The sequence below is a fragment of the Canis lupus genome, chromosome 14 (genome assembly GCF_011100685.1).
Source record: "Canis lupus familiaris isolate Mischka breed German Shepherd chromosome 14, alternate assembly UU_Cfam_GSD_1.0, whole genome shotgun sequence".
Taxonomy (NCBI): domain Eukaryota; kingdom Metazoa; phylum Chordata; class Mammalia; order Carnivora; family Canidae; genus Canis; species Canis lupus.
In genome coordinates this window covers 18,662,726-18,681,438 of record NC_049235.1, presented here as the reverse complement: position 1 = coordinate 18,681,438, position 18,713 = coordinate 18,662,726, and the positions used below count along the sequence as shown (strand labels likewise).

General features: G+C 35.7%; 1 protein-coding gene across 2 annotated transcripts in view; it reads left to right on the top strand.

Annotated features, from left to right (window-relative positions):
• HEPACAM2 (HEPACAM family member 2) overlaps nucleotides 1-18,713 on the top strand; it is a 38,984-nt gene that overhangs the window by 8,188 nt on the left and 12,083 nt on the right. For both annotated transcript variants that reach the window (XM_038556834.1, XM_038556833.1), the window contains 2 exons: nucleotides 3,119-3,403; nucleotides 12,361-12,657. In XM_038556834.1, coding sequence (XP_038412762.1) covers nucleotides 3,119-3,403; nucleotides 12,361-12,657 — 582 coding nt within the window. The remainder of the gene's footprint in view (nucleotides 1-3,118; nucleotides 3,404-12,360; nucleotides 12,658-18,713) is intronic.

Sequence of the window (18,713 nt, the reverse complement as noted above, 5' to 3'; positions counted from 1 at the left end):
GTATATGCATAGTGCCCAACTAAAGATAAGCAATAAGCAGAACTTATTATTTGTTTTCCTGGAAACCATCAAGGATAAAGTTGCTGATATAATAAGATGGAAGAAATTTTATTTTCTCAATATCAGAACATACCTTGGGAAGAGCCCTGTTTTTGTCACATGAATACTTTTATCTTGATACACCATTTGGGGGAGGATGAGACTTGCTCCAGGACTGTACTGAAGGAGCCATGGAAGTTGCTGGAAATGTCCTCTGGGGGAATATGGAGTCAGCTGAATTTCATACATTTAGTTTCCTTATTGAGGTATATAAGTAGCATTCCTGAAATATATTATGTCCAAATCCCAACGTCTGATTTTTCCCCTAAAGCCTATTTAACAGGTTACTACTTAAAATTTCCTCCAATTTAGCAGATACCAACTCCATTCCATCAGTTGCTCAGGGCAAAACTTTGCCATTACCATTGACCCTCTCTCACACCCCATCCAGTCCACAAGTTATCACTGTCAGCTTTACCTTCAAAATGCAGAGTTCAGGCACTTCTTTCCACTCCCTCTACTGCCCGTCTCAACCCTACCACCAGCTCTGGCCTGGACTATCCTTAATAGCCACCACCTGACCTCCCTGCTTCTACTCCTGCCTCCCGCAGCCTTAAATTCTGCGATTGCTTTCTATCCCATTTAGAATAAGAGCCAGAGTACTAACAATGTCCTACAAGGCCCCACATGATCCCTTTCAGCATACCCAGTATCTGTCTGACTCTGTTTCCTACCTCCCTTCCCCCTCACTCATTCTGTTCTGACCATACTGCCCTCCTAGCTTTTCCTACAACAGATCAAACACACTTATACCTCAGGGCCTTTGATTCAGTCTACCTAGACTCCTTTTCTCCTAGATAGTAGCATTGTTTCCTCCCCTATTTCCTTTAGGTCTCAGACAAAATGTCACTTTATCTACCAAAGTCTTCCTGATTGCCTTATAAAGTATAACCTCAATCCCCCAAACACAGAGAGAGAAAGAAAGAGAGAGAGAGAGAGATGGAGAGAGAGATTCCCCCAAACAGAAAGAGAGAGAGAGAGGGAAAAAAAAGAGAGTTACTATCTATCTTGAGTTCTGCTTTATTCTTTTCACAGCACTTATTTCCACCAAGGTGTCATATATTTTTATTTGATTATTTTTTCTCTCCCCCACCTAGAATAAGAGTTTCATGGGAGCAGGGACTTTGTATTGTTTACTGCTTTGTCCTCAGCACTTAAAAGCTGATGCTGGACTTTAGTAGGCATTCAGTGTGTGTGTGGAGTAAATGAGTAGACAGCAGAAAGACTGAGAGGAGCAGAGGCACAGGATGTGGAAGCAGATGCCTACACAGCAACTATGAAAAGAGAAAAGGAGAAAATGTTAATGAATTTCTCCCAGGTAGTATCCTACCTCTCCCCAAAACTAACTGGAACATTCCATTGCAGGTTAATATATCGTAAAATTGGATCTATTTGGGGAAATGCAACTAAAATGTTTTAATAGGGGTTTAGGGCCTATGCAAAATATCTTCCTGGGAAACTTCCACATGTGAGTCACACTGTTTAAGGCAGCCTATTCTGATTGGTTCTCCCCATAGAAGACCTTTGACATTACTTATTTGACTTATCTCATACCACATCTGTTTCTACACAGAGATATTTGAAACATAAGCTTTTCCTGTGTAATAAATGTACACAACTTATTTTTCTTTTTAAATCACAATAATATACACAAAAGCTACACATCCTTTGTTCTTGCCTGGGACTCTAAAGGATTAAATTGAATGGACAAGTTGATTATACCCATCTTAAGAAAAACTGGAGGCTTCAGAACTACTTAGGTCCCTTGCAAATTATTTCAATTTACTTTCTTCTTATTTTTCATTCTCTTCTATAGTCTCTGGGCTGAAGGACTGGATCTGTTTATTTCTCAATGCACATATTTCCATGTGGGAAAATGTGTACATGAGTCAAGAGGAATTTACCTACAGAGAAGCATCAACCCCAATTTAAATCTCGATAGGAAATTGAAATCTAAATATTGGAACCAATCATTTCTCACTTATATATCATCTCACCCTCTCTGAGTCCTGTGAAGATGCATAGAAGATTATTAAACATATATCTCTCCAAAATGCAGCAGAGAAACATTGCTAGATATAAAGCCCTCTTCATTTTATCACTGACTGCTGTGTAACTCTTTATCAAACAAAGCCAAGAACTTCAAAGATTAATGAAGTTTCCTGAAAATATTTGTGGATACTTATATAATTCCAACTACGACCCAATAATTTTACATTTAAGGCTCAGGGAAGAAATATTTACTCATTCATGGAAATTTGTTCATTTGACAGATAACATCATGTACCAGATTCATGACATAAAACTATTTTTCCATGACTTAAGTTCCAACAGAAATTACTACTGGATTTGTCTTTTATATCTCCAATGGGATAAAGCTGCAATAACATTTTATCCTGTTTTGAAATTGAGTCAGTGTTGAAATGTTGACTGGTTTGGTTTGTAAAGTGACTAACATAATGTTGCATGGCAATTGAAACATATCACTAGTTCATTTATATAGAAAAAGAAATGTAAGTGGTGAAAATGTGATTATCTAAAACTTTCCCTTAATATTTCCTGAGTATAATATATATGAGCTATATATTTTACAGATGGTGGATAAAAATTTAGGTTCATCTAACCCAAACAGCTATTCTTGGGACATTAAAACAAATCAAGAGAGGGGAATACCATGTAAACTTTGCCCGTGAGCATATACCTTTATGGTGTGGGAGAAAGTACAATAAACAGGAAATAAGATAATACACTAACTGCATTATCTATAAACTAAAGGTTTTCATTAGAAAATCCTTGAAGAATACATTCTAGAATATAAACGATATTTTTATATTTTGTTATTTTGCATTTTCCATTAATTATTTTTTATTGATATTTAATTATTTTCTGAACTGTCTACATCTATAAAAATGTAAAATTTTAGAATCATTTCCCCAGGTTTGGTATGTGAAAGACCACACAGACTTGTATTATAATTCCATGGTAGCAAAAATCATTTCTATCTCTTTTGATATTGCAGATCCTGTCACAAAACCAGTGGTACAGACTCAGCCTTCCTCTGGAGCTGTGGAGTATGTGGGGAACATGACCCTGACATGCCTCGTGGAAGGAGGTACCCGGCTGGTTTATCAGTGGCTAAAAAACGAAAGGCCTGTCCACTCCAGCTCTACCACCTCTTTTTCTCTGCAAAACAATACCCTTCATATTGCTCCAGTGACCAAAGAAGACATAGGGAATTACAGTTGCCTGGTGAAGAATCCTGTCAGTGAGATGGAAAGTGACATCATTATGCCTACCATATATTGTAAGTTTTTAAAATATATATATTCATGACTTTTGTTCTGGGAAATTTACACAAGGGTGTTCACAGAGAATATCAACACAAACTCATTTGTTTTTACATTATTGTAGTACAGTATTAGTTGCAATTATGCTTCCTACACACTGTCTTTGTCATGAAATGTAACTAGTAGCACAATCCTATTTCTTGAAGAATAAGTTGAAATACCAGCCATGGGCCTTTTAGGATACATCTTCTGACTTGGTCAGTTGTGTGACCTTATATCCAGTGGAAAGTAGGAGCCTCAATTTTAAGAACCCAGAACCATGCAAAGGCACTAACCTTTCATTGAATCTTGAAACTAGAAGCTATTCTATAGTTAAACAGAAGTGAGAATATGTGCACAATAAAATGTATGAAATACAATGTCATAAATACCATAGGGAAGTGTGCAAAGGACCATAGTGGCTAGGAATAAGAGGGTCTGGGTTCAAATCTTACCTCTCTGTGCCTCAGTTTCTCCATCCATATAGTGGTGATAATACCATTATAATACCAGATAATACCTACTTCATAGAGTTACTGTGAGGAGTAAATCTGTTACTACATGTAAATTGCCCAGAACAGTGACTGACCCATAGTAAGTACTCTATAACTGTTTGCCATTATTATCACTATAATGTTATAAAGCTATGGAAATTCAGAGAAGGAAAACATTACTTCTTGCACTATTGTAGAAAGTAATATTTGAGATGAATCTTGAACAATGAGTATTATTGGGGCAAGTAGCAATGTCCAGAAAAACCATTTCAGGCAATAGGGACAGCAGGAACCCAAACACAAAGCAGAGGTCAAAGTTTAGGCCAATGGTCCAGTTTAGTTAGAGTGTAGGATACAGCAAGGGATGTGGTAGACTAGATGGTCAGATAGATACGTTTGAGGTGAATCATGGAGAACTTTAAACACCCAGCATTATGTGGTAAACAATGAGGAAAAATTGTTTTTTAAACAAAAGTTCAAATAAAAAACGTCTAGTCTTTTATAAGCTAATACTTGTACACACATAGTCTAGGCTAAATCAAAAAATGTTTGTCAAGAGAGCACGTTTTCAAGATAGATCACAAACGTCATACAGATATAGAAATGGTATATTTAAGAGAGGGGAAAAAGGGAAGTAATATTTATTTTATTAACCAACAATACAGAAAAGAAAAGTCACCAATTTTGAACTATATACAGTGATTAAATATATTTAAGAGCAATTTGAGAATATTTTGTTCTGAAAAGTAATCTTCCACATAAAAAAGACTTCATATGTTGTATAATTCATTTTTTGGTGTAGGGGAACCAAAGAGGATTAATTCCTAGTCCAACGTAGTCCAGAATTCATTGTCTCAGAGATGAACCATTCCCTTCATGTAGAAACAGAAGAAATTATATGAAAAAGTGCCATAGAAGGAGGAAATTACAGTTTTTCACCAAGAAACACCAAAACATCACACACTGCAAGCAATTTACTTGAGATTTCTTACAGTCATTAATTACACTGTGTTTAACAATGTCATTATTTTTATAGCAGAATTTTTAGCTATATTTTTATAGTTTAATGTAATTTTATATTCAGATGACATTATGAAAATACTGCCTTAATGCACAGACTGAGAAACAGATTCACAAAGAGAGTATAAACTGTGTCTATCTGCATGACTAACATTGTATTGGAGTGAAATATTCAGATTTGGTGCAGTCTTTTTATAAGTGTAGTTATCTTCTTGACTGAATAAGTTTATTCTGACATGAATTAACACTTCCATTCAACTGCAAGTAGCACAAGACCTAAGCATTGAAGTTATTGAAACAGTGAAAAAAAAAAAAATATGAGCAGGCAAAGTGAATCAAACCTAGGGCTATGTAGATACATCTTTACGTTATTCTTTATTACTTGGTCTAAATGGTTTATGTTCACATAGAAGGGACAAAATGCAAAACAAGGTATTAAAGCAGCCGGATATCATCTCCTGAATATTAAGCCAAAGGAACCATCATTCAGTATGGTGAGAGACAGCAGGAAGGGAGCTTGTGCTGGAGCATGCCTTATTAAGTGATGATCTTTTGTTTTAACAACATTAAATTCTAGTTAATATCATGTCATTTGGGGAATGCAGTGGAGAGCACAGTGGTTATGAGCCTGAGTTGAAAATTGAGACTGCCTGAGCTAAAGCCTTGGTTCTGCCTTTAGCAGTATATGCAAGAGACCCCCTTTTTGTGCATCAATGTCATCATCTCCTTATCTCCACTGTCCTTGGTATAAGGTTCATGCCTGTCTCAAGAGGGCTGGGCAGGAGATCCCTGGGTGGCTCAGTGGTTTGGGGCCTGCCTTCAGCCCAGGGCATGATCCTGGTGTTCTGGGATCGAGTCCCACATCGGGCTCCCTGCATGGAGCCTGCTTCTCCCTCTGCCTGTGTCTCTGCCTCTCTCTCTTTCTCTGTGTCTCTCATGAATAAATAAATAAAATCTTAAAAAAAAAAAAAAGAGTGCTGGGGAGGATTAGGTGAGATTAATGAATAAAGAAGCCAGTGAGTGGCACATAGGAAGAACTCAATGATCTTAGTTCTTCCCTCCCCCCCCATACACCTTTTTTTTTTTCTTGCTTGCTTTTTTTCCTGTGAGCCAAATCTAGACTGATATAATTGGGAATATGGCAGCAAGAAATTATGGAGAGCCTGTATCATTTAGAAGATGCCTGCAAAATGAAAACTGAAAGAATGCCTTGAGAAGAACATTTTATTTCCCGAACACAATCAGTAGTTAACATACTTTATTTTGTTTACGTGAAAATACTTTCTTTACATGAATTCTTTTTTATATCTATGTGTCTCTCCATCTATTTGCCTATCTTTAAACTCTAGCCATAGATTTAAACAAAAAATTCCTGGGGGAAATTGCATGAACAAATACAGGTACATGAGAGTATCATTTGCATCTTTAAATATACTTTTATTTGGCTATATAGTTTATTTTAATTGGACAAAGTGAGAATAAGACTTTTCTCTCTTTCTTCCTTTCTCTTTATGTATTTCTTTTTTCTTTCTTTCTTTCTTTCTTTCTTTCTTTCTTTCTTTCTTTCTTTCTTTTCTTTTTAGAGAGAAGAGCATGTATGCATGTGTGTGTGCACAAGAGGGAGGGGGAGGGGCAGAGGGACAGGGAGAGGGAGAATCTTAAGCAGACTCCATGCCTAGCGCAGAGCCTGGCTAGGGGCTCAGTGTCACAACCCCGAGAACATGACCTGAGCTGAAGGCAAGTTAAACACTTAACTGACTGAGCCACCTAGGCACCCCTAATTTTTCTTTTAACATGCACAAGTTCATGCCCCAATATCATTATTATCATAGAATGTGGTGATACACAGTATGTAAAGAATAAAAATGAGGGAAAAAACCATAATCACACCTATAAATGGTAGATAATATGAATGTTAAATGTTAAACCTTTAAATTCCTAAGTCTTTTTTCTGACCCAGTGTTATTTTAAAGAATGAAAATATCCTCATCTGAATAAATTCAGATTTCACAGAATATGTCTTCTATCATCTACTAAACATTTTTCTTTACATTCTTTTAGACATAGTCTATGGCAGTCTTACAGAGTCATGAGTAAAGACTAATGGTAGATAGTAGGAAGAAGAACATTTAGAAAATTTACGAATTTATGTTCCATTTACTCATTGTAAAGATGAATTATGTAGACAGTTTAACAACGACTGTTACTCTTACGAAGTGGTAATTGTGAATATAGTATTAATTTACTTTCTTGACTATTTTTACATTCAAATGCAGAGCTCTTAGTCAACAATCTCATCTTACCTTCATTCATTCACTTATTCACTCATAGTTTATTTGATTCAAAAATCAAACATCATGGTCTGGTTTGTGCTAAACAATTATTTATCACATAGCATACAGAAGCATAACTCAGACTCATTAAGTTTTTTCAGACTCATTGATTTTTACATTTTTCATTCTATTGCTATTTTAGCCCTGTTGTTTGTTCTTGGTTTTGGTTTGGGTTTGGGTTTGGTTTAATTTGGGGTTATAATAATTAAATAAAATATATAATGTGAAAATTGGTCATTTATCCTATGATGTGGCATCAACATTTTTGCAATCTTTATCATTCTATACAAATTGAGCATTTGTGCCTTGGTTGATGTTCCCACTTCTCTTTCTTCACCTGGCAACACCCTCCTCTTCCTTCATAGTATCATCTTCTCCAGGAAGGCTTATCTACCCCTACCTTGTCTCAGCTCTTCAGTATGACTAAGAGGTTTGCTGTGCTCCTATATACCTTCTTCCCTAGTACTATCTGCACTAGAGTCTTTCTACTCATAAGCATCTCAACCCCAAATTGAAGCTCTGCATCATTCATTTTTGTATCCCTAGAGCAATACCTGACATGGATTAAGAGTTCAATACAGGTTTCTTGAACTTGACTAAAATGGAACAGATGATCTTCATATCCCTTTCAGATTCCAGTGTTACTTAATGATGCTATAGTGATGTTAAATTCCTATTATAAGATGACAGTTTCTTAATTATAGTACTTTGGCCTTTAGTTTTATTTCTTGTTTTTGTTTTAGTTTCTGCTCTTTAGCAGAGTTCCTCAATAAAAATGTCATATTCCAATATTCCTGCATGGAGGTCCACATCATAATTTAGAATTTCAGCATAAATCAACAATTCTGTTTTCCTAAGGCACTGTTTCTGTGATAGCTTCCTTCATGAAAGCAGGAATTTTTTTTTTTATTTTGGCAGAAAAAGTTTAACAGAATCTATCAAGACTGGTCATGTATGTTTGAGGTTATGACGTCATAACCTAGTTATGGACTTGTTTGAAATATAACATCAAGTTGGTAATTCAGACAAATTCCTACTTATAATCCATGAAATGTATATGCCTTCTAGCTCCGTTGTAAATAATAACCCAGTAACCACTGCATTTTGTGTGCAACATATGGTACTGCTGCAGGGAAGTACTCTAAGTGATAAAAATTAAAGAAAAAAAAAGGTCATTCACAGTAAATACTTACCATCTGCTCCCAAGCAGGGTGGCAAGCAGCATCATGATGGAAATTTCGGTACTGTTCCCGCCCAGCCATAAATTGTTAAAGAGAACAGATGATATGTGATTTTACAAGTCACATAGTAAACAGCCATTTCTGAGGCAAAGGGTTTATTTCAATTGGGAGTTTTCTTACCACAGGAAAGAAACTGGACCAAAATCCAAAGTTAAAGTAGAAACATCCTTCTGCTTTCATTTTTAATGTAAGAGGCCACACTAGTGAATCACTCCAAATGTCTTCAATTGGATTGCCCATTCTCATGAATAACGCGTTAGGCTGTACCTCAAAGTAAAAGAGGGTCCGACTGGATTGCTACAAAGGAAACATCATAGTGTAGTAAGAAAAAAAACATTGTAAGCAGTAGAGAGAGAGAAAGTAGAAAGAAAGGAAAGAAGGAGATAGATGTGTGTGAGAGGAAGAGAGAAGTATAGAAAATTGAAAGACCATATACTGAAATACAGATATTCAGTTCTTCAAATGGTAAAAATACAAGAGTTTTCTTTCCATCTTCGTGATTCTCTAAATTTCATGGTTTCCTGCAATGAACATGTATTTCTTACATAATCAGATAAAGTGTGTTACATTTTAAGAAATCATATCAGAAGCGAGGAACTTAAATGCTTCAAGGTGTTAGGCTCCAAGACCTGGAAAAAATGTTTCCCACAGAGGCTGGGAAAGTTTGAGGGATATTGAGGCTAACTCTGAAGAGCCAGATTTGCACATAATTAAGATGGAGGAGAAAAGTTTATGCCAATCATGAAACTCAACAAATAGGGAAGTAGCAAAATCAAAATATGCATACATATAGGGAAGATAAGCTAAGACTCCTTTCTTTAGAAGCACGTTTTATTTTTAACAAGAGCAATATTACTAACTTAGGTAATCAACCTTATTCACCAAGCTTGGCTGTGACTGTGGGCTTACTTTAAAAATTGAGCCCATTCTCCAAAATGGAAGAATTACTACTTTTGAGAATACTCCATTATGTTGCAGGGTCCTAAGGCAATTCCAATTGAGGAGTTCTCAAAAAGTTTTGAATAATGTCAGCAGACTGAAAAGAATATTACTTATTTTAATATGTATCAAATTATCAAGCAATTTGTTTTTATAGTCACATTCTGTAAATCCAGTGAAAGACAAAGACTTAAACTGAATGACTGTATTTTTATGACCACACTTCTCTTGTTTATCACTACTTGCAGAAAAGCTCTCTCAGACTTTAATTTTTGTGCACAGACTCAGATCTCTTGTTGTTCCAAAATTTAGTTGATTCCTTCTTTTGGTTTCCCACTATGTGAACCATAACTTGTACCTGGCAGTTGGTGGTCTTTGCTTCCTTAAATGTTCTGTCAGCTTCCGTCAATGCTGACAACTTGAAAGGACCCCGCTGCTCCCTGGGAGAACAGCCACAGAAATCATGTCTATGACACTCGGATTCCCTCCTGATGCCTAGAACACTATTTTGCACACAGTAACATCTCAGTATTGATTTTGGTTGAGTGAGTGAAAACAACTTTTCATTCCCATTATATAACCTACTGTTTAGTGGAATTCAGAATAAGAGGGTTCCAAGTAGCACACAACTCTGAAAGAGTGGTTTTCCCCAGAGAATGTATCATAGCCTGGAATGAGAGAGCCATATGACAGGGTTCTAGTACAGCTAATAAAGTGCTGGAAAGGGCATTCATTTCACTTTAATCTTCTACCTCCTGTTCTTGAATACTTCAAATTTGAAGGTACTAACTTCTATATTTGCCTTCTGAAATCAGGATCATCTCCTGTATACATATTAATGTAAATCTATAGGTTTCCTGTAGATGTTTGTGTCTTTAGGAAGCAAATATGTGTAATGTTCATGTTCCCTTGTTAAATATCATTTATTGTTTTGTATCTCAGTTTCTGTTTTATCTTAGGAAATGTGTTTCCACAATGGTAGATTAGTCAGAAAATGCTGACATAAAAGAGAACCACTCTGGGAAAAAATTTAAGGTTGGCTTGCCAGTATCCAAAATAGCTTTAGCATGGCATCAATTTTTCAAACGTATTTCAAAGGGAGAAAGAACTTTGGCAACCATTCCTGTGGTCAAACTTTTTATAGTAAAGGTGAGGAAAGTGAGACCTAAAAGTTTGAATGACTTCTGAAGAACACTTGACTAATTACTGACAAAATCAGGATTTAATGTAGTTATAACTGATAATGACTACTATGTAATCATTACATCATATTATTCCATATAATGAACGATGAATTCTCAGTACTTTTATTTTTTTATTTTTTTTTTAAGATTTTATTTATTTATTTATGAGAGACACACAGAGAAAGGCAGAGACATAGGCAGATGGAGAAGCAGACTCCCTGCAGGGAGCCTGATACAGGACTCCATCCCAGGACCCTGGGATCACAACTTAAGCCAAAGGTAGACACTCAACCACTGAACCACCCAGGTGCCCCTCATCAGTACTTTAAAAAGAAAATCAGAACCTTTGAGATCAGGTTATTACTGAGCAAATAATCCATAGCCTTTTCCATTTTATTAATTCCTTGAGAGGAGGAACTGTATCTTACACATTTTTCGCTCATATTAAGTATATTGTCTAATAGTATCTCTCAAACAAGAATTTTTTTATTTATTACTTGACTGAGTACAGAATTAATATATAATTAGACAATTTTATTGTAGAGCTAATACTATAGTTACACAATAAGGAACTATTCTAATATAGAAAATTATACCACATACATTTTGGGGGAGGTAATTAGAATGATCAAATGCATGTATTATAGAGTTCCAACTCTGCTATATAAAAGCTATGGACCATGGGAAAACTAATTTTTTAAATGTTTTTTCCTTCATCTTATAATGGAAATAATAGCATTTACCTCATGTGGTTGCTTTAAAGATTAAATGTGGTTGTCTGTGTAAGCACTTAAAGTGACTTCATATAGAAAGTAGCCAATTGATGTTGGTGATGATCAGTTGAAAACTGAACACAATCATGTCTAAATCTTAAATTTTTTAGAATATAAACCAGAATTTAGACTGAACAAGAAATATTTTATCTTACTGGGAAATTTTTTCAATCTGTCTTTATTTTCTGAAGAAAGCAATGGAAATGTGTCTCCATCTGCAAGCAGTCTGGTGCCATAGACATAGCAAAATGCCACAAGAAAATTGCAGTAAGGAAAAACACCATGCGATATTCACAATTAAGTAGTTTATTAATGATTGATGAATATTTGTTAATGATAGTGAAGATGTATTTTTCCAAACATTCTAAGCTTAGTTTGCAGAGAGAAATTTTTAAAATTATTTAATTGTTAACGTGTCATGAAAATATGGGACACTGCTGTATCTATTAGCATAAACCTGTGCTCCATGTGAAACTATACATTCTATAAATATTTGTATGACCTACCCTAGAACTGAAAGGTAAAGCAGATAATACTCACAGTATGGAGAAAATAATGGCCATAATCTATTTCTAATATGCTTTCAAGTGCAATTTTGGTTTCAGAAAAATGATACTTGTCTAACATGATTGGAGATTTATCAATACATTAATTACTCAAAAGCTTAACACACAGTTAATAGTGTCTCTAAAATTATGTACTAAGTTTCAAGGCTTTCACTATCTCAGATAAGCTCAATCACATCTCAGATAATTTCCATTGTCATGGATATCAGAATAACACATTTTTAGGTCCTCATGATTTATTGGGAATCTAAATGAGGACCTGTTTGCCAAGGTTTAACATGAAGACTTTCATAGAAAATAAAATGCTGCCAAGCTTTCCCAAACTCTGTAACTGTGTTGTGATTATTTATGCCACCTCTTTATTTCTTTTTTTTAATTAATGCAGATGGACCTTATGGACTTCGAGTTAATTCTGACAAAGGGCTTAAAGTAGGAGAAGTGTTTACTGTTGATATTGGAGAGGCCATCTTGTTTTATTGCTCTGCTGATTCTTATCCCCCCAACACCTATTCCTGGATCCAGAGGACTGACAATACAACATATGTCATTAAGCACGGGCCTCACTTGGAAGTTGCATCAGAAAAAGTAGCCCAGAAGACAACTGATTATGTGTGCTGTGCTTACAACAATGTAACTGGACGGCGAGATGAAGCTCATTTCACAGTCATCATCACCTCTGTAGGTAAGTATGACATAAAAGGCGAGGATCCCAAGGAAATACAAACACAAGCTGTCCTAGCTCTATTTTACACTTATGTGAAAAAAAAACTATTGTGGATTGTTATAAGCTCTAAGAAACTCTTTCCTGAGTTAACTAATCCATGGCTTCTATGAGTCAAAGAAAGAAAACTCAAAACAAAATGGAGGGAGAATTCAATTGCTAACTCTGAGGGACTATGAAGAAAAAGACAAGTCAATAAATGATTTCTAAATATGTGTTTGTATTTTCCTGATTTTAAAATCAGGAATATAATAGAAGCATGCTACTCATTTAAACTGGTTTATATCTGCTATTACATTAATTCAGGTGAATAAATCTCTATAAGTTGGAAATCTGGTTTTCCTACTATCTAATTTGACTCCTAACTGTCCTTCATGGACCTTCCTTCCTCTTTCATCATTTAAACACCTAAAATCTGGAAGTTCTCAACAGGAGTCTCAACATCTTGGAAACTACAACATTTTATAAGTCTGTGAACTTTGACATTCTCTAGAAATCATCTGATTTTTCGCAAAGCTCATCAATCCACAGAAAGTTAAATATCACTACCTAAAAATGTATTTCTGCCAAATTCCCATCCTTTTGAGCTTTCTCTTCTCTCTCTCCTGGACACAACTTTACACATAAAGACAAGCCAGTATCCACCTGGGGTACACCCAAGAGCAGGTTTGGACAGGGAGTGGTGTCTGGTGTTGCCTTTTAGTGGTGTAGCAACAAGTGTGCAAAAAGTACCACCCATCAATACTTTCTCTGTTGATCTCTTTCTCTATCTTTACAGCCCTTATGCCTGGATTAGGGCTCATAATATAGAAAGGGTCAATACATTTTGTTGAGTAAATGAAACAAGAAAATAATCCTTCCAATTCTTAGGCTAAATTTTTTAATATGTGGCCCTTGGGCCATGTGCATCAAAATCATCTGGATAGGCCTAATAATGTATTTTTATTAAGACCTCTCAGACCGATTGAGTCAGATCTTGAAGGTAGGATCTAGAAATCTGAATATTTAACATGCACAAGTATGATAATTATGTGTTTAAGTTTTTTTCCCTCTATAGTCTTTTGAACTTATTAAAAAGCCACCAAGAATTCTTAAGACCATAACAAACTACAAATTGATGAAGAAATATATAGTGGATAGAATCCTTCCAGAATTCCTTAAAGTTGAGAGTATTCATATTTGTGAAATCATATGAATTTATATACTGGCACTCTGAGGTGCTATTTTTATATGAAGAAAATATCACACTTTCTAGAAAAGTGCTATCTAGGGGCATCTGGGTGGCTCAGTTAAACATCTGCGTTTAGCTCAGGTCATAATTCCAGGGTCTTTGAATTGAGCCCTGTGTCGGGCTCCCTGCTTAGCCAGGAGCCTGCTACCCCTCTCCTTTTCCCTCTGCCCCCTATTCATGCTCAATTTCTCTCTCTCTCTCTCTCTCAAATAAATAAATTTTTTAAAAAAATTTTTAAAGAAAAGTGCTATCCAACAGAATTTTTTTCAATGAAGGAAATATTTGATATCTGCACTAGCCAGTATGGTAACCACTACCTTCATCTGGCTTTTGAACATTTAAATTTAGCTATGCAACTGTGGTACTGAATTTATTTTATTAATTATAACTTAAATAGCCATATGTGTCTGGTAGCTACCATATTGGACAGTGCAATTCTAGAATTTTTACTTGAATTATGTGTCATTTGGGCAATGGATATTTCCCTTATAGTTCCCCAAAGCATATATGTGTTTAGAGTGCTATAAATCAGAAACTCATTTATTCATTATTTAGCACCTGTTATGGGCCAAATACTGTGGTAAGCATTGAGAATGCCAATTTAAAAAAAAAATCCCTGCTAACAAAATGACCACAACCTAATATGAATAGCAAGCATATAAACAGCTAAGGTGCATCCTTTGCTTTCTATTTTACTAAACTTTTAATATGCTTACCCAGATTTTTACCTCAGTAGATAACCAAAGCATAATTTTAAAGCAAGCTGTAATTAAGCATATGAAATCGTTTAATAGCAAACTGGTTGTCATCTTAGCCTTCTTCCTCATTCTCATTGCAAGTGAAAACATGACTACAATATGTAGTTGTATACTGCATTGAAAACTTTCACACTGCCTGAACTTTCTCCATTAATATTTAGCCAAAGTATTTTCATAATATCAGAAGCCCCCAATATTTGATTAAGATCTTATTACCAAAGCCCAAAGACAGCTACAGTCTTTATATCAAATAATTGCCTTTTGCAAAATATAAAAAAAAAAAAACCTGTTTGACCTGTACAAAGACCAGGTATTTGTTATTATAGTAAATAAGAAGAGCAGGTGCTTATTTTTCAGAGGGATTCAGAGTTGTCAACATTAGTGACCTCTTTTTGGTTTTTAGAGCTATTTTTCAACCCCCATATGTCCACAGAACTTTAACTCAGACGGCAGCAAATGGCAAAGTAAATGAGTAGTATTAATATGTTTTAAATATTTGATTTTTAAAAAAGTTTTCCAAATTAACAAATCTCTGCAATAAAGTGTATACTAACCTAAAGTGAAAAAATGAACATCATTTGTAGCTACCAATTGATCGCTAACTGACCATCCACTGTGATAAGCAATCTATGTTAAGATCAGTGGAAATGGGGCACCTGGGTAGCTCAATTGATTAAACATCTGTCTTCAGTTCAGGTCATGATCCCAGGGTCCTGGGATTGAGCCCCATGTCGTCTCTCCGCTCAGTGGGGAAATCTGCTCCTCCCTCTGCCTCTCTCCACCCCCCACCCACTCACTGGTGTGCTCTCTCTCTCTCTTTCAAATAAATAAATAAAATGTTTTTTTAAAAAAAGGATGGGTGGAGAATTCGAAATAATTTTGACGGATAAGATACTAGCCTCTGAAATATTTTCAGAACCAAGTTGTATTTGGTACAACCAGAGGCCAGTAGTAAAAAATAGATGATCTGCTTTGTTTTTACTGAGGCAAATAATGTGGCCAACCAGAAAGTCTCAGCAATGAGCCATAGAGGGCAACAAAGGAGTTAGAAATGACTCCAAGACCACAAATATGGAAAGGAAATAACAGGGTTAGGAAATAATCAAAAGTTTTATTAAGTTCTTTTAGTTGGAAAGAGGAAACCTGGAGAACATGATGATGGGCTCCATGTTTCTTGTCTGGGTAGGACTTGACTAGATGGTGCCTTCCACCTCATGGGCTATGATTCACATCTAATTTGAAATACTAATTGACCTTTCTGTCTCAGTGGAGGTACACTAAAGAAAACAGGAGCAATGCCCAAAGTTGCACAGCTAGTAAGTGATAAAATATCTGAATTCACATCCCTTGTTTTAATCACTATATAAACTGCCTCCCTTGACATTCTCGACTAAGAATATCAATAAGACTATGGTCTTTCTAAAAGATAGATCACAAAAAATAAAAATAAAAAAAATAGAAAATAGATCACATATACAGGATAGTGCGCATTTTCTCATTCCCTTAACTAATTTTGTGCCATATAAAAAGAGATACTCTAGTTTGTTCATGGCATGTGTATGCTTCATATTAATGAGAAATTATGAAAACCTGTGACTGAAAATCATATCTAGAATATAAGTTTCAAGGGAAGAATAGTAATTAGAATAATAAATTACTTGGGGATCCCTGGGTGGCTCAGCGGTTTAGTGCCTGCCCTTGGCCCAGGGCGTGATCCTGGAGTCTCGGGATTGAGTTCCGCATCAGGCTCCATGCATGTAGTCTGCTTCTCCTTCTGCCTGTGTGTCTGCCTCTCTCTCTCTCTCTTTCTCTCTCTCTCTCTCTGTCTCTCATGAATAAATAAATAAAATCTTTTTAAAAAATGAAAATAAAAAAATAAAATTACCACTTGTATTTTGAAAAAAATCAATGATTTTTTTTTGATTAAGGACTTCTTTAGAATGAAGATGTTTATGATCAAAATTCAAGTGTTCTAAATTTAATGAAGACATTTAATGAAGACATTCAAATATATAAATTACTGGAGTTCCTAAGAGCCATGTGGCTGTAGTTTGAGATTCAGATATAACAGAAATGTCTCAAATTTGCATGTGATCCTGAAAAGTTTATCATTTTTGTATTTATTTCTATTGTACATATTTTCATATAGAAGGAAAAAAAGGATCCAAAACAGTAAAATGAATTGACTGATTTCTTCTGTCTAGAAATTTCTCATGTTAAGATCTTAAGGAGATGTGTTTCACTTTGGGCCACTGGAGAAAATGGCTGAGAAAGAACTACAACCCTGACATCCATACAGCTACCATAATCAGCAAACAGATTGGATGAGAGAGATCTCAGAACTCCATTCTGATCTAGGAATAGACATGCAGACTGGGAGCATATGGCTGTCCTGTTCTGGGTGCAGTCTCTCAAACAGCAGGGCTGTGATACCATGGATACCACACCTCTTGCCCATATTTGCACTTAATATGTTATTTCATTTTATGTGTTTGCCTAAGGAGGGGGCAAATAGCATTTGCACTAGGGCTTTGGTAAATGAGTCAGTCACATTTAAATAATGAAGAGAATGGTATGCTATAAGCTGAACAGTAGAAAACTCTCTGGAAGAAAAAATGAGGCTCCTGTGAGTGTCCAGAACTGCATTCAGAATTCCTGTACATTCTCTGTAGCAATAGAATCAGAATTTCCCTGCTGCCTTATTTTCAAGTTGGGGTCTGGAAGTCCATCTCTCTAAAACACACTTGCCTGGAGCTGAGACTGTAGCAACTGTGCCCCTTGGTTTGATCCTTGACATATTTGGCATTTTTTATTTTATGAAAGGGAGCAAATTTCATGTTCTGGGACAGAGAATCTTGAGAGGAGAGACTCAGGATGCTCTAGAGAAGAAGGGGGCCTACAGGGAAGATCATTTGTTTTGAGAATAAGTACTATCCCTATTCCTCATTCTCCAGGAAAATGATGGTTGGCCTTCGCTATAGCAAAGGTTTTGGGGTACAGACACTGGTCACTACAGGGTAATTCTCCAATGTAGGACTAACAGGGGCCAATCTTGAGAGGGAAAAACAACTGAGACTATACCAAAATGTCTTTCTGCAATTTTTCTCATGGTAAACACATAGCAGAAACCTGACAAGAATAAATTAGAATTCAATACTTTTGTGAGGGCTTAGGGGAATTTTGGTGAAGGCAGTCTGTCAAGAAGTGAGAGAGCTGAAACACATCAAGTATGGTGTTAGAAAAGATTAGAGGGAAAGCCAAATATATAGGAGCCTACCTGCATTACAAAACCATTCTTTGACTATGGAAAAAAATTAGGACTATGTTCCAGTCTTAGTTCTATGACTTATTGACTATGGCAAATATTGTAGTTTCTCTGAGACTATTTCTTTGCCTATATATGCTAATAATTATTACTTCAAGTACTTCTCATTCTAATGGTGAAGTTACATTCTTGCATGCATCAGCTCTTTGCCGGGTACTTCCGTGATCCTGAAGCTTGACAGTTAGTTTAATATGCAGATTGGACATGTTATATTTAAATAAGACATCTTCTTGCCTCTCCTTCATTTTTAACTTTTTGTTCCTTTTAATTTGTTTCCTAAAATGATTGAATTTGCATATTCTATCCTACAGAGGATCCCACTTGTTACTTTTACCATCGCTTCCTAATCTCTTTTATCTCTTTAATTAATTAACATTTATTTTTAAGTAATCTCCACATCTAAGATGAGGTTCAAAACCATGATCCTGAGATCAAGAGTTCCAGGCTCCACCAACTGAGCCAGCTAGGCACTTCTACTTCCTTATCTCTTCAGACTCCTTCCTTATTGCTCTCTTGCCTCTTTTCCCCCTTGGCCCCTGTTAGCCCTACATCGTGTATCCTGCAGTCTTAGCTTTCTCATCTTTTATATGGAACTTATTCTCATATTTTGGAGGCCAGTGGAAGTGGTAAGCAGTGCAAGTATTAGTTTTGGTTAACTTTTTTTAATCTTCAAAGTCTAAGAGACAAAGAAAAATGTACAACT